Source organism: Danio rerio, chromosome 14 (genome assembly GCF_052040795.2).
Source record: "Danio rerio strain M-AB ecotype USA chromosome 14, GRCz13ab, whole genome shotgun sequence".
NCBI classification, from domain to species: Eukaryota; Metazoa; Chordata; class Actinopteri; order Cypriniformes; family Danionidae; genus Danio; species Danio rerio.
The window spans coordinates 40,624,651-40,642,157 of record NC_141034.1 but is presented as its reverse complement, the minus strand read 5'-3'; the positions used below and the strand labels follow the sequence as shown (position 1 = coordinate 40,642,157).

The 17,507-nt window shown below is 34.5% G+C and overlaps 1 protein-coding gene across 2 annotated transcripts in view; it reads left to right on the top strand.

The window, feature by feature from the left end:
* The window catches only part of gpm6aa (glycoprotein M6Aa), a 29,991-nt gene extending 13,156 nt beyond the window's left edge, over positions 1 to 16,835 (top strand). The window contains exons 2-6 of one of the 2 annotated variants that reach the window (XM_087280260.1): positions 1,187 to 1,343; positions 4,455 to 4,608; positions 4,795 to 4,871; positions 7,649 to 7,714; positions 13,459 to 16,835. In XM_087280260.1, coding sequence (XP_087136386.1) covers positions 1,187 to 1,343; positions 4,455 to 4,608; positions 4,795 to 4,871; positions 7,649 to 7,714; positions 13,459 to 13,611 — 607 coding nt within the window. In that variant the 3' untranslated portion in view covers positions 13,612 to 16,835. 2 annotated transcript variants of the gene reach the window in all.
* The last annotated feature ends 672 nt before the right edge of the window (positions 16,836 to 17,507 follow it).

The window sequence follows — 17,507 nt, the reverse complement described above, 5'->3', positions numbered from 1 at the left end:
TGTACTGTAAATGCTGCACATAAAAGTCAGGCATCTTTTATTAAGCACTTAGCGATCTGGTTAATTACTACATTCTGAACAGTAAGTTATCTGTTAGTATTTAGTTATCTGTTATTTAGTAGCCAATTATTGATCACTCACTTATTTGTTTTTTTTTTTAAATGTTTTTAGTACTTTACTGCAATGTAAAAAATGCAGGGTTCCACATAACTCGTTCTTGTTGTCCCAATACAAATCGATTAAGTTAACATAATTGATTTTACAAATTTTAGCAGATCGGAGATAAAGCAATTAGCAATTAATTTGAATTTTAAAAACTCAAGAATTGTATTAATTTAGCTCTTTTTAAATTAGTTTGAACAAGCAGCAGCTCTTTTTTTGAGTGCAATTACTCACTTATCTTTTATTCACGATTGTCTTAATAGCTAATTATCAGTTATATGGCATCAAGAAAGCTGAATTTTGTGGCACTAAAGCAAAAACTCTACTTTCAGGTTTATTTATTAGTAAAGATTTAACTGGTTTATGAAAATACATTTTATCTTTGAATTTGGCACAGAAAGAATGAGTACATGAGTGTATAAGCATGTTCATATGCAGCTTAAACTTACAATTAGTCACTAATTAAGTACTTAATTAAATAAATGAACTAAATGTTCACTAGTTTCCGCTATGAAAAAAAATGTTCCACAATTTTTGCAAGTTTATGTGCATTTGGGACTTCATTTCTAAGCATTTTTCAGTTTTTATGTCTTCATGAGAGTCCACATAGACTCAAAAAATAACTTGTGCAGCTTGTTCAAACTACTTAATTAAAATGAGTTAAAACAAAACAATTCTTATGTTTTTGGGGGGCAACCTAATTGTTTTATGTTCAATCTACTTAAATTGTAAAAAAAAAAAAAACAATAAATTTAACTTAAACAATTTGTGTTGGAACAACATATAGAATTGTGTGGAACTCAACATTTTTTTCAGTGTACTGTACACTTGAAGCCACACTACAAAGGGAATTTAGGGGCAAAAATCCAAAGAAATCCAACAAGTACAACACCAAATGAAAACATAAATACACACTAAATGACTGAGGTCATTGTTTAAAATAATTTGCACACTATAAAAAAATAAGTGCAATAATTAAATGTTATTGACAGTGTAATTTTTGGACTTAATTTTTCTCCCACAGCATTGACATCATCAAGTATGTGATCTACGGCATTGCTTCAGCTTTCTTCGTCTACGGTATTCTTCTGATGGTGGAAGGCTTCTTCACCAGTGGAGCCATTAAGGACCTGTATGGAGACTTCAAGATCACCACCTGCGGACGCTGCGTCAGTGCATGGGTGAGAAATCACTGGCAGCTTCATGCATTGTAATTTAGAAAAGGGCAACTGCAAAGCCACTAAGAGTAACTGCCTCACATAAAGATGGCATCGCTTTATGGGCTATAAAAGATTACAGAGTGAATTCTGGGAGTTATTCTCCACTCGTTTGTCCCAAGGGAAACATGAAAGATATTGTGTGGTTGCAGCTATTGTAATTAATTTATAGCACTGATGGCTAAACTCTGCACAGTGAAGTTTTGTTAAAGAAAATGGGATTTGACAAGCATTCTTTGCCTTCAATTAACATTTATGGGAGGAGGGGGGGCAATGTGTTAAACCTAATAATGTATTAAAATCTTTACGATTATTTATTTATTGTATACGCTCAACTACTTCTCATTAATGGTTGAATGTGGTACAAAACGGATTTGAATGTTCACTTTTTACAGTATTGATATTTTATTTTGAATTATTATATCATTGCATTATGGGTGGTGCAGTGGATAGCACTATTGCCTTACCGAAAGATTTGGGTTTGAGCCCCGGCTGGGTCAGTTGGTATTTCTGTGTGGAGTTTGCATGTTCTCCCCGTGTTCTCATGGGGTTCCACCGAGTGCCTCGGTTTTCTCCACAAGTCCAAAGACATGCGCTATAGGTGAATTGGGTAAGCTAAATTGTCCTTAGTGCATGTGTGTATGTCCTGGTCCCCCAGGTTGGGGGTTGAGTGTTGGGCTAACGACCCACCTCGTAAAAAATAGATGTTATGAAACACCTACATGGTGCGGCTAAATATCAACTTCGATATAAACGGCCCTGAGATTAAGTATATCATTGCATTAAATCAATGAGAACATTTGAAAACATTGAATTAATGAAATGTAATGAAATTCATATCAATTTATAAAGCAGAATTACTCATTAACTGTCCAAATTTATGAAACATTTCTAACAAAACAATATAAAAATAACTAAATGACCCTAAAAAGGTTTCAAACATAATAAATGAATTTAAATTGCACAAACATTTAATTTCATATATGTATCTCCAAAATGAATAAAACACATTTTGTTTCATTAATGGTTACATAAATGTATACAAAATTGAACAGAAAAAAAAAACTGCTTACTTTCTTACTAAAATAAAGCTTTTTTATTACGCTGGAAAAAAGCTTTCATTCATCCAATAAAAAAATAGGGTAATTAGGGTAATGGTTCACATCTTAATTTTATATAACCTGGTACAAAGCATATTTGTCTTGTTGAAGAGAGTCAATTCATTTAAATTCTCTTTTTGTTCTAAAAAAGAAGATATAGCTTTAATCAAAACAATTCCCATAAAACGTTTATTTATCCAACTAAAAAAAAATAGGGTAATGGTTTTACATCTAAATTTAAACACTTGAGCCAATGAAAAATAAAGAATTTGCCTTAAGGAATATATTTAAGTCCATGAAAGTACAAAGCAAATTGAGCTTTTGTTTAATACGCAAGCACTGGCCTGTTTGAGTAACCTTCAAATTTTACATTGGACAAACCAAATATTTCCTAGTTGAGTTGAACTCTTGATCAAAAACATTTATATTCAACTATGTTTTGAACTTAAAATATATTAACTGAAAAATTATACAAATAATATGAAACTGAAACGAAAGACAGATTTTTAATCTTAAAAAAAAGTTCAACAAAGACTGTGACTCAATGATGACACTGATTTATTAACAATTTATTAAATCTGTTTTATTTTTCTGCTTTGCTTGGTACAGTAATCTGAGTTTGTCAAATAAGAACAGGTTAAGAATCCTTGTGAAGGTGGCAGGCAAAGTCATCGGTTTTAACCAAATTGGTCCAAAGGTAATTTACCATAATTATGTTTTAAAGAGAGCTCAGGGTAACCTCTGCACCCCCGGATCACCCATTGTGTATCAGCTGCTGCCATCAGGGCAGATAGAATTAGAAATTCCTTTATAATGGTGGCCATTAGGTCCTTAAATGAGTCCGGGGGGAGGGTGATGCACCTACAAAATGATGTATTGTATGTTGTGTGGTAATATTTTGTTAATGTGTACATGGAACTTCGCCTGTGTAAGGGCACCTTGCTGCAATTTTAGTTTCTCTAAATGAGATAATAAAGTTGAGTCTGAGATAAATTTTTAATTAAATGAAATACTGCTTGAAATTTTTTCTGTGTACCTTATATTAAACAAAAATGTCGGCACCAATAGCCTAGGGGTTAGTGCGTCGACACATAGCACCGAGGTGCTCACAGTGACCTGAGTTCGATTCCCAGCTCAAAGTCCTTTGTCGATCCTTCCCCTATCTCTGCTCCCCACTCTTTCCTTTCCGTAAATCTTCACTGTCCTATCAATAAAGATGATACAAAATAAATAAATAAATAAATAAGCATAAGTAAATAAATAAAACATGTTTTATTTATCCAGATCAAAATGGACTTGAATGTTTTATTAGGAATAAACAAAATTAACTACCTACTTCTACTATCAATCTATACTTAAATCATTATTATTTTAATGGCTTTGTTAAGTATACATAACATGATCGTGTATTAAAAATATTTACATTGCTCAGCATAATTGAGTACACATTTTGAAAATGAATATTTTTATCCATTACTCAGGTAATATAGGCAATGTATTTTGGTGCATTTATAGATTTATTCAACAGATATATTTATTAAAGTAATATTTTAGTCACCAAACATATTTAGAAATTGAAAAATTCTATTAAATTCAAGCTAAATAATGCAAAAAATCTAACATATGATAATATACTTAAAAGTAATATACTTTTTTATATATATTACTAGTTTTGGACATTTATTGTAAGTTATTTAGTTAGATAAGGTCCAGATTTGGCTTCAGTACTGACTAATCTAATGTATCTAATGCACAAATATAATATTGCATAGCTTCCTGTTAAAAATATGAACTTATAAGATTTGTGAGGGGTGTACTTATATATGCTGAGCACTGTATGCATTACATTTAAGTCATCATGAAAAGCAAACATATTCATTTCTTTATGCCTTTAATTGTGCTTTAAATTAAATTTGACTATATTGTAAATGATATTCTCATTTGATATTCTCATGCAATTTGTTTGATTTTGCAGTTCATCATGCTGACGTACATCTTCATGTTGGCTTGGCTTGGTGTGACAGCATTCACCTCTTTGCCTGTCTTCATATATTTCAACATCTGGACCATTTGCCAAAACACCACTGTTCTGCAGGGAGCGAGTTTATGTCTTGACCCGCGCCAGTTCGGTATGTTACATAATCAGAGAGTTTTCTCTGCCAGATGTTTATTTGTGTTCAGCTGTGCGTGGAAAGAAATTCCAGCGATTCATTTTAGTTGCTGTAATTAGATTCAGTCTTACTGGTAGTCCTGCATTCCTATAACCTCATATACTCCGAATGCTTTTGAGGACTGACAGAGACTGTTTATTTTAGGTGTTGTGCCCATCGGAGAGGAGAAGACTTTATGCGTAGGATCAGAAAACTTCTTCAAAATGTGTGAATCAAATGAGGTGAGCAAACAGAACATTATGAAGCTATTATAATTACATCTCTTTTTTGTTGTTAAAATGCTTGCTGGAACTTTTGACGCACGATATAATATTATCACAAATTTAAAATAAGCTGCAAAAATATTTAACACTTTTTTTAGCATATATATTTATTATTTAGTACGTTTGTATAAGATTTAGCAGTACCGTATTTTCCGCACTATAAAGCGCACCGGATTATAAGACGCAGTCTCAATTACGGGGTCTATTTCTGTACTTGACCCATACATAAGGCGCACCGTATTATAAGGCGCACGCTAAAATACACTGTCTGCAAAAAAAGGTAATGGAAGCAAAACAGTTAACATAGTTTAGTTGAACTTTATTGTACTATTTAACAATACACTCACATTATTATTTTTTTCAATCAGTCTTCTCCCAAAAATCCATCAAAGTCCTCATCTTCTGTGTCTGAATTGAACAGCTAGGCAGTTTCGTCATCAAACACGCCGGGTTCTCTCTCATCATTGTCGGAGTCAGTCTCATTGCCGGGTGGCTGTTCCGGCTTTTGCGAAAGCTCGGACAAAAGTTAAAGCAGACACCCTAGCCCAGGCATCCACAATCCATTCACATATGGTGGCGTAACTCGCCCGGCATGCTTACCAGTCTTAGTAAAAGTGTGTTCGCCGTCTGTCATCCATTGCTCCCACGCAGCTCGCAACTTCACTTTAAACGCCGTCTACACCAATATCCAGCGGTTGAAGTTCTTTTGTTAGTCCTCCCGGAATGACAGCAAGCTCCGAATTCATTTAAGTTGGTCTTCTAACTGTCCAGATTAGACAGATTTTTGAACTCCGTGCACACATAAAGCGCACCGGATTATTAGGCGCATGGCCGTTTTATAACAAAATTTAAGGCTTTTAGGTGCGCCTTATAGTGCGGAAAATACGGTAATATCTATAATGTAATTTGTATTTATATAGTGCATTTATCGTGTATGACCATACAGCCAAAGCACTTAACAGTCATGAGAGGGGGGCGGGGTCTCTCGACACCACCACCAGTCTGCAGCATCCACTTGGATGATGCGACGGCAGCCACAGGTCACAGCCACAGCTCTCCACGCACCAGCTATTGGTGAAGTGGAGAGACAGTGATAGAGCCAATTCGTTGGATGGGGATGATTGGGAGGCCATGATGGGTAAAGACAGATGGAGAGAATTTGGCCAGAACATCAGGGTTACACGCCTACTCTTTACGAGAAGTGCCATGGGATTTTTAATGGCCACAGAGAGTCAGGACCTTGGGTTAACGTCTCATCCGAAAGACGGCGCTCACTGACAGTATAGTGTCCCCTTCACTATACTGGGGCGTTAAGACTCACACAGACTGCAGGTTGAGTGCCCTCTGCTGGCCTAATTAACACCACTTCCAACAGCACTAACAAAATATATTAGACATTTGTTTATGTATAATATGAAAACATAGTATGCTTTTTGTTTGTTTTTCTTTAAATAGCAATAAATGAATTTAAATAGCAATAATTGTTACAGAAGTTATGTCGATGTTCTGATGATCTTTAAATGTATTAATTATTAGCTCTGTTGAATAAAACAGATGCACATTTTGATTTGAATGAGTTATTAAACAATACCTAAGAAATTAGCATCATAATGTAGTCATTTTCAGGATTAGCTTAGTGTAATTGGTAACACGTTATAGGTAATTGACTAATATGAACAAACAATGAATAATACAATCATAACAGTATTTCATGATCTTTAGGTAATGAAACTCATGTGGCAGTAACTAATTTTAACTTTCTATTATTAATGAATTAGTCAATGTAAACTATTATAATACCATACAAGTATTGTTTAATCTTAGTTCATGTTAGTAAATACTTAACTAACATTAGCTGATGGTTGTACAGTGTGACTGTTTAATTTATTAACTGTTCACAAACAGAACTTCAATCAATATCTATGATCAAGTGAAAATGTTTGTATTTCAAAGAATATCCTATTAACCCAGCAAGCATTTTTTGTTTTTCAAAAGATGTCTAATAGATGTCTAATAGGTGTCTAAACATATTCGTCTTGGCTAAAACAAGGCTAAATTTGAGCTGCCAGTGAAAATCTAATAGAGATCTAAAAATAGGCCAAAACTAGACTAGTCATCAAATAAACAGAAATGAATGACTACACATATAAAGTCTAATCTGTCTATTTGACGACTAGTCTAGTTTTGGCCAATTCTTAGATGTCAATTAGATTTTCAAAGTCTCAAGTTTAGCCTTGTTTTTGCCGAGCTGACTACATTAAATTATGTATTTCAGACGTCTATTAAACACAAAATTGTTTGCTGGGAAGTCTTCAAAAGGCACTCAAAACTTAAATAAGAAATACTCATTCACTAATATTTTGAAGTGCTCAAGATAACACAATGCATGTTGGTTATCACAATATACCCTACACTGTAAAAAAGTAAATGATTCAACAAAAAGTCTTGACAGCAAATATTTTTATATTACTTTAATACATTACTCAGGATTCAACTTTTTTTTGTTAAACAGTTTAATCTCATAACTTTAGTCAGTTTGATTGATGCAAGTTTAGATGTTTAGTTGATTCAACTAAATCATTTAGGCAGCAAAATAATTGTACAGTGTATAACTGAATATCAGCACATATGTACATGTGCAGAAGAAAAATACATTCACAAAAGACAATTTTTTCAAGTCATTATAAAGATCAAGCAGCACAAGATTCATTTTACTTTTTTTTTTTTCCTGAAAGCTGGACATGACCTTCCATCTGTTTGTGTGTGCGTTGGCTGGAGCCGGAGCAGCAGTCATTGCCATGGTGAGTTTGATTACTCCTTACAATTATAGACCCAGTATATTAGCTGTGAAGTTAGTTTTATTTAGGGGTAAAAAGCAGTTTGAATTGAAATGCCTGAGCTTTTCTCTCGCTCAGAAACATAATAAAAATCATAAACTAAAATGACCTCGGTGACATCTGATAATAGCGATGTGGATGTTTCGGAAATTTGGCCCTGGTCAAGACATCAACAATCATTTATACTGCTGTAGTTTTTTGAAGGAAGCAGCCTTGCTATATTAAACACAAAAACAGTGCCATTGTTGCTCTCACTTAGAATTACACTGTAGTTTCTGCTATAAAGCAGAAGTGTTTCTGTTTTTACTCTCGGGTGTCTGACTTTGGCAGACTGAATAGGAGAAATGAACTGAAGATGATTTAAAAGTCTCATGTTTACTTTCCGTAAGCTTGACTTTGGCAAGCTGTTTTGAGCTTCTGAAATTAACCTGAGTAATGCGAGAGTAGAATTTAGTTTGAAGTATACCTGCTCTTTATGCTGCAGAAGTTCACATTGAAGAAACACCAGGCGCCAATAACTTAATAATTAGGCAAATTTTGATTTAGAAATAATTATGTACCTTGTGTAACATTGATTTAATGACAAATTAATGCTAAAGAAAATTAAGTCTATTAACTATATAATATGGTACAATATTAAGCTGACATACAAAAGAAGAATGAACATACATTACTAATCATGTTTTTGAGTTAAAAAAAAAAGTTAATATTTGTTTTATTCTAAAAGATCTAACATTCTTGCAAAATTCAAGTGAAAAACAATGATTTAGTTTCTTTTAGGTTGTGATTGGAAATCAGTTTCATTAACTCTCCTAAGCTGGGAATTGTTTTGTCTAAAAATAATTGAACACATTTCTTTCACATACTTTTTTTGTAATTGTGTGGTAAAAATGACAACATTATTTTACACTTGGAAGAAATCATCAATAACTTACAGAATAAATAAAAATAAAAATGTAACTCTAACACAAGTACACTACCTGACAAAAGTATTCTAATCAATTCCAGTTGTAAGAGCAACAAATAATAACTTGACTTCTAGTTGATCATTCGGTAAAATGGCAAAAGGTTGATTTTTCTGATGAATATTTTCTTGAACTGCATCCCAATCATCATAATACTGCAGAAGACCTATTGGAACCCGCATGGACCCAAGATTCTCACAGATATTAGTCAAGTTTGGTGAAGGAAAATCATGGTTTGGGGTTACATTCCAAACCACAGGAGAGGGCAAATTCCACAGCATGATAGCACTCCTACTTATACTTCTGCCTCCACATCAAAGTTCCTGAAAGCAAAGAAGGTCAAGGTGCTTCAGGATTGGCCAGCCCAGTCACTGGACATGAACATTATTGAGCATATCTGGGGTAAGTTGAAGGAGAATTGCATTGAAGATGAATCCAAAGAATCTTGATGAACTCTGGAAGCCCTGCAAAAACACTCTTTGCCATTCCAGATTTGAGTCACTGCAGAGATATATGGATGCAGTCCTCCAAGCTCATTGGAGTCATACACAATATTAAATCTCTTTTCACTGCACTATGGCTTTATATTCTATACTGGATATTATTTCTGTTCAGTGACAAGACTTTTGTCTAAACAAAGTCAGACCTTACTGTCCTAATTAAATACTTCAAAATAAAGGCATGATCATATTTTATTTTGGTAAAACAAGCGTAATCTAGAGGCCTTTGCTTTTCATATAAGCCACTTTTGGTATCAAATGATCAACTAGAGGTCAAGTTATCATTTCCTGTTCCTAAAACTTGAATAGGCGGCAAGACTTTTGTCAGGTAGTGTATACACTTTAAATCTAGACAAATTTAGACTATTTTTGATTTTAATATTTTAAATTGTCTCTTTTTTTAAGTGATAAATTTGTTACAACAAATGATTCAGTTGCTTGCTTATTTGTGAAAAATGCACAATAATTGACACATAAAAAAAATAATGCAGTTCATTAAAAAATTTTCTTCAAAATAATTAAAATCGTTTTCACAAAAGTCCTGAAGCCGAAAAAAACCATTGAATTTCCCAGTTTTGAAGCTAGCAACAGTGTGTATATTTGTGTGACAAAGATGAAGATGTGAGCTGAATTAATGACATCACCTGCTTCAGCTCCTTCATGTGGATCAGGGTTAAAGTCATGAATCACTGTCACTGCTCTCCCAGGGCATTCTGGGGGGGGGAGAAAAAATTGAGCATTAGGGGCGTTGTCGACTCTTTCTCATTGGCTTTCCTTCTGTTGTTATTTAACATCATCCTTTTATCTTTGAGCTTGTTTTCGTTTTCCTCCCTCCCTTCTCTCTCTTTCTCTCATCTCGCACACACACACACACACACACTGAGAGACGCTGGGCATGTCGTTTTGTAGTCATGGAAACTGGAAGAAGAAAGGCCCTAGAGCTTGTACAAGCAGCGCTCAGTAATTTGCGAGGAACCATTTTCTGAAAAAGAGAATGTGGATGTTAGTCTGGGATGATGTAGCAAATTATAGAAAGAGCTTTTCCATTCCCTGCTGTGAATAGAGCAAATTTAACTCCATGTTAAACACAATGTGTCCTCAGACTTCAGCCTTCCTTTTGTTAGGAGAAAAAAAAAATAGGGTGTGGCCCTATTCAAATGAGCATGCATAATGTAGATCTCATTTGCATAATGGGGCATTGAAGCAGAGCTGCATGATTAATTGTTGAAATATCACAGACTTTAATCACAAATACATCATCAAATCTGCATTTGATTCAGAGAGAGCATTTGTCATTTATGGTTATGAAACCTCTTATAATCTTTTCGCTCACTTTTTTTAAGGTACAATTTTCAATCAGAATCAGCTTTCTTTGTCATTTCACCTGACTGCTCTGTTGACAGCAGAAAAGACTGGAAAGAAACACAAAATCAGAGTTGACTAAATAATGCAGCACCACACAAAATTGAGAAGAAATCTGAAACTGAATGATTTAGAAGCATTTTTGACATTAAGATGAAATGTTAAACTTTACATTGTTGAAAAAGAAACAGGAACTAAAAAATGTGCAATATTAAATGTGAAATATTTTTATTTGTGTATAAATAGTCAGTGAAACATTTATCAGAGTTTATTAAACTCATTTGCTCATTGTCTGTTTTCTTTTAAAGTCTTTACATTTGATATTAAACCTTGAAGGGCAAGTATTTAATTCATGGGGCATATAATTCAATAAAAATAGTTCAGAAGTTCATATAAAGCTTAAAATTCAATACATTTTACCATATTAGTTACAGAAAATGAACAGCTGCACTGGATAAAATTAGCACAACCTTGTATGCTTAATTTGAAAAAAAAAATTATTAATCCTATTCCTAAAGCATTTAATAAATGTTATAGAAAGCAAAATTTTTACTTTCTCAAGCATCAACATGTTGTTACAACACCAATTTTGATTGTTTTGTGATTGTATATGTTGCAAACTAATGCTTCAATTAATGACCTGCCAGATACCAGATAAGAAGGAACCTTATAATTCCAAGCGGAAAATGTCCTTTTTAGATAAGACGGTTCTATCTGCATTTGCCCTGTTTGTTTGACCCCAATTTGCAAATTTTATAGAATTTTGATAATTTACATTTAGAGAACATTTAGGGTCTCTGTCATGTTAATGTATGAAAAAGAAATGTTACACACATACTGTTTGCTATATGGAATGCAAAAACCTTTGAAGCTCAATATCTCAAAATCATTCCGAACGCAGATAGAACCTTATAATTCCAAGGTGATGAAATGGTCAGAGTTTCATTGAGAATTACCAAAACAAACTTCTTTCAAGTGTATTAATTTGCTAGGACAAATTGTTTACAAATTTACAAACTTAATACACTGGTTTTAAATTATTGTTATTTTTTAAATTTTGCACCCACTTCGAATGTTATCACTCAATTGAATGGACGTTATTAATCATCATCAGCTGATATGGGCCAGTAGGGGCCTTCTGCGCATACTGCTAGACGTCACCAATGTCCTCATATTTCACCTCCTTTTGGTAATACCTGTGTCATACCCATGTCATTATACAGATTTGTTTCCTGATATGTCACAAAAACATGTACACACACACACACACACACGTAAATCCTACGCTAAGTTACACAATGAAACGTAGAATAGGGGTTGATGGAGATATTTTTATATATTTTTGCAGTGAACAGCAGAGACTCGTCTGAGGAGTCTGGCTGCTTCACACTGCTGCCTCCTGCTGGTGTCACTGCTAATAATAGAGTGACAAACATGCGTCATCACAGTCTGCTGTGAACACACCGAGATCTGTCTCTCTTACTCCAAATACACCTGAGAACAATGTCTGTCTGTCTGTCTGTCCGTCCGTCCGTCTGTCCGTCCGTCCATCCATCCATCCATCTATCATCCATCCATCCATCCATCCATCCTCTGTCTGTCTTACTATCTGTCTGTCCACATATCTGTCTGTCTTCACCAAACTTGAAATAAATTGCTTCTATAGGTGCAAATGAATAGTTTCCTTTTTCTGTCATTTATAATTTGGTTGCAATTTGCAATGCTTCATGGGATTGTAGTTCTTTCCCTCGTTAAAGCTAAGCACAGTGTTGTTGTTTTACATTTGTTCCTCTGTCTGATTTTTATATAGTAATTTGCATTCAAAGATGGTAATTTAAATCCCTATTGGGAAAAAATAATGTGAGAAACATTTACAGAACCAGAACTGCTTAAAAAATGAACAGGCAATCAATGGCCTACATTCAGGTTAACAATAATATATTTTCTTAACATAATGCGGCTCTATATGCAGGGGAATTACAAGGGGGATTGACCCCCCTTATTAATGCTTGATTCTCTCCTGAAGGACGTCAGTACAAGATATATGGGGGGTTCAGCCCTTTAATTTTCAGAAATAGTTTCATCTGATCTGCATCTTAAGTAATTCATTCATTCATTCATTCATTTTCTTGTCGGCTTCTCTGGGAAACATCCACACACACACACACACACACTCATACACTACAGAAAATTTAGCCTACCCCAATTCACTTGTACCGCATGTCTATGGAATGCAGGGAGAACATGTAAACTCCACACAGAAACGCCAACTGAGCCAAGGCTCGAACCAGCGACCTTCTTGCTGTGAGGCGACAGCACTACCTACTGCGCCACTGCTTCGCCCTATCTTAAGTAATAATATTAATAATTAAAATAATGCATAATGTAAATCTACATTTGACCACCCCTATAACGGTTCATACCATTCTTAATGCATAATTGCACCAATCAGTCTATGCAGGAAAATATTCAAGTAGTTTGAAACTGGCAGGTGTAAAGCACCGATAGACATTGTGAGTGTTTATGAGACACTTTTATCATAAAATAGGTGTTTGTATCTACATAAAACATAAAAGTTGTCAAGTTAGATGCATAGTTAACCTCTGAAATAGCTAATCTGTAGGTCAGAATACGCTAAACATCCCTCAAAACACTGAAAACTTAAAATACATTTGATTAATATATTAAATAAATATATAAATTATTTTAAACATTACTAAAAAAGTTTGAACGCCAGTGTAAGATTTGCACCCTATATATTTAAATAATTATAATAAAAGACGTTTTATGAGTGTGTTTTATAAGAAGAGTTGTATTGCAGTAACATGAATGCAAATGATTACTTCATACTAATTCACAAATACTGTTTTTTTTTTTTCAGATCCACTACCTGATGGTTCTGTCTGCCAACTGGGCCTATGTGAAGGATGCGTGTAAAATGCAGAAATACGAGGACTGCAAGTCCAAGGAGGAGCAGGAGCTGCATGACATCCACTCCACACGCTCCAAGGAACGGCTCAATGCCTACACATAAGACAGGAAGCAGCAGCGAGGCGAGAGGACCCTCAGTGCTGTCACTTCCTGTTGAGGGAGTTTTGGCACTGGTAAAGTCCAGGTGGTGTGTCGTATGACCAACCCCATGGCCAACCCATTACCTCTCGCACAAACATTATTATTATTATTATTATTATTATGATTATTATTAGTGATAGAAGTAGTGTTGTAGTTTTTTCACATTGTTGTGTTTCATTTTTTTCAAGAATCTGTGCAGGTTCGGTTCCACGACATGTTGCAATTTTTTCAAAATATTTCTCTTTTTAAACTCTTTTTAAGCATCGATACATCAATCATTCTTATGTAGAGGGTCGGTTATTGGGGTGAAAAAAAGCACATTTTTCATGTGTGTCTGTCTCATTATTAAGGACTTAAAAGCATGAAAAAAAAGAAATTTTGGTAAAAATGAAATGAATAATTCTTTCTTTCTCTTTCTTTCTCTCTCTCTCTCTCTCTCTCTCTCTCTCTCTCTCTTTCTATCATTAATTTTTTTAATCATCAAAAGGTATAGAGCCTGATACCAGCAGATGACCTGCTCATTCTGCGTTATTTTGGTAAAAGAAAACTCAAAAAACTGAGGCAGAAAAGACAAAAAACAAAATTAAGATATAACAGATGTACCATAAAGTGTTTATTTATTATTTTTCTACAGATGTCATTGCATAGCTTATCAAGATGATTACAAGATGACAGAATGGTTATTATTTGCTTGCCGTGCTAATTCAGACACGCATAGTCCCAGTAGGTGGCATTGTAACTGCTCTGAGAGGGAGAGCAACCTTCTTACTACTTTTAGATAGATGGTGAAGTCCAAAGTATACAGAGTTTGTTTTGAACACATTTGTTAGAATGCAAAATTGCTGCCTTTCAAAGTGTACTCCATTTGACAGTGTACCCAAACACAGGTGCTTTATCACTGGTAAAATGAATTTGAACGCGTTTAAATTAGTGTGTATCTTCAGATGATACACTTGTCAACACTAGTGTCCATTGTTTTTGCAGTCTCAGTAGTTTGCTGGTGTTGTTTATTATGTATATCCCCTCTCACAAGCACTTGTCGATGTTGGCGTGAGTTGTTTATTCCGCCCTTCAGTAGTTTGCTGGGGTTTTTTTCTGACCGTGAATCAACGGCCCAGTTCAATGTTGACACCTTGTGGACAAACTAGGTAGTGCAAAATCAATTCAAAGCACATGTGAGTGCATTGTCACATTTGCTGTACATGTAAAAAGTGAAGTATACTTTGGGATTAAGCCCTTTTCTGCATTCTATTCCATCACAGCTTTCGAAGTATTAGCTACACTTGCGTCATCTCAAAACTACCATAATTTCGAGACTATGACATGCTATCCTGAGCTGTTCACACATTCACAGACTTGGAATTATGCATTTTTTATGACAGCTTTATTAAAGCCTAACCAAACTCAAATCTTTGGCATAGCGTGTTCGTTATAGCACTTAAGACATAAGCGCTTTCTTGTGAACTCGTTCTGTCTCTGCATTCGCCATCTGTGTGGTCAAACAAAAATAAAAGAGACAAAGTCATCTAATAATAAAAATGACATCACTTTGACTGGAAATGAAGATGGCTGAAGTATACTTTGGGCTTTAAGCATTAAATTAAGCCCAATCTCACTGGAAAACGTACCTATTTTACGTATTGCCAAAAAGGTGGCTAATTCGTACAATGTCCATTCTTTAAAAGGTACGATTTTTTTCCAAATAACGCTCACTCCTAACTACTAACTCATTAGGAGCGTGACTAAATTGTATTAAAACATACAAGTTGGCATTGTAAGAATTAGCCAGTAAAGTAAAATAGTTACGAATTGCTACAGAATTGCGCTGTTTATTTATTTAAATTGTACAATAGTATGAACGACCCCCTCTCTCTTCGGCAAACAATGCAACTCCCCCTTAACTGGAAGCAAGCGACACAAGCACAAGCCTACAGCGTTATAACCCCCTCTTTTTTATTTTCCTATACAAATAGATATAGACACAGGGTTTGTTTGTTTTTATTTGACGCGTTTTATTTCCAGCTTTTGTACATAGTCATTCTGTAAATGTATGTACTGTACGTTAGCACTTAAAAACTTCAGGTGAATTCGTAATGGATTAAAAAGAATAAAACACACATTCCATGATGGGATAGGATGGGAGGGGGGGGCGGAGGGAGGGTGTTCTTTTTAAAACCTAAGAAAAATAATGTTAAAAAAGACCAAGGAGAAGCGAGGCTATCGTGAACAGATCACTGGGCTGTTTTCTTTCCAAAGGAGGAAATGTGAGGATGAAAAGGAATATTTAAAGAGCTTATACTACTATTATCTCGATGACAGTTACTCGTTGTCTTGCTAACAAGTCATTATTATATCGGACGATGGAGACGTCTTCTCTTTCTTTTAATGCCTGGCAAGTCATGTTCTGTCAGTGTTTCTAAGAGCTAGTTTTGTGCACTTATTTGACCATTTTGTGAGCTCTTTCTTGGTGTAAGTGCATCGGGGCGCCGGCTTTGTCAAGTCAGACCCCTGTAATGTTAGGTAAAGACTGTGAACCTAAGTGTTATTTGTGGCATGGTCATGCATTCAATGGTAATCGTTTTACTGGATCAAAAAATAAATAAATAATAATGATGATAATAATAATAATGGAGAAAAAAAATCAAAAGAAGAAAAAAAAAACAAGATAAACAGTTTTCATTTCATCTTTTTATGAGTTTGTTCTATGCGACTGTCTTGCTGGGTCATCCCCTTCCTCATAACGTGCAGTAATTTGAATCCTACGCTGAAAAAACATTGCGCTGAAACTCCTACTCTTCGATGGTAGTGTTTGATTTGTGCCTGTTTACTTTGTGGTGATCTCTCTAACTCCTCCTCTCACCTTTCTATTACTATTGCTTGTTGAGCCCCTGACTTTAATGCTTTCTCTGAACCCTCACCTCTCTCTCTCTCTCTCTCTCTCTCTCTCTCTCTCTCTCTCTCTCTCTCTCTTACTCTGGCTCACTCTCCCTGTCCTCGTATACTAGTCTTTTTTGTACTCTCACTAAAGAATGCTTAGTAGCAAGCTGTACCATTAATTTGTTTTGTACATAAATGTGCCAACCGCTTGACAGTGGCTTTTCTGATCTGTAGGGACAAACTGCTTGCATAAATAAACTACACTGGTGTACTTGTTAATAAATACTCGACGGTGGTTGTTGTTCTTAATGGTCTGTGTAGCATGTTTGGTGTTATTCACTTCACTTCATACACGCTAAACTCTTTACGGCAGTTCACTTTAATAGAACAAAATGGGTTTGCGCAAGTAATAAGTAAAAAAGAGCTGTTTATGTTTTATTATATATTATGTGTCATTTTTTTCTGTATATGGCAAAACAACCATCATCTTCAGTGTCATATGATGCTTTGGAAATAATTTCAGCATGCCATTTTATTGATTATTTTAATTTATTTATTTTATGATAATTTATTTTTTAACTGTATTTTTTGATGAATAGAAAGTTCAGAAGAACTAATAAAAACAAAAGGGAATCAGATTGACTGTATGTATCCTTGTGGAACAATAAAATAATTAAATAAAAGCTTTTTTTTTACTTTACTGATGCCAAACTTTTGGCACTAGAATGTAACTACTGGCTGGTAATTTTCTTTTGAACCACATGGAGGCAATCTACTAAAGAACATCTCTCTTTGGAGCACTGAAACAAACTTGGTATGTAGTCCTTATCTACATGGCTTCAGTTGCTTAAACCTGAAATATGTCAATCCCATTAGAATTTATCTTTTTTTTTTCTTTTTTTGTAATGGAGATCAAGCTTGGAAAATAGCATGAAAAAGTCATAAAGAAAAGAAAATTATAAATAAATAAATATATATATA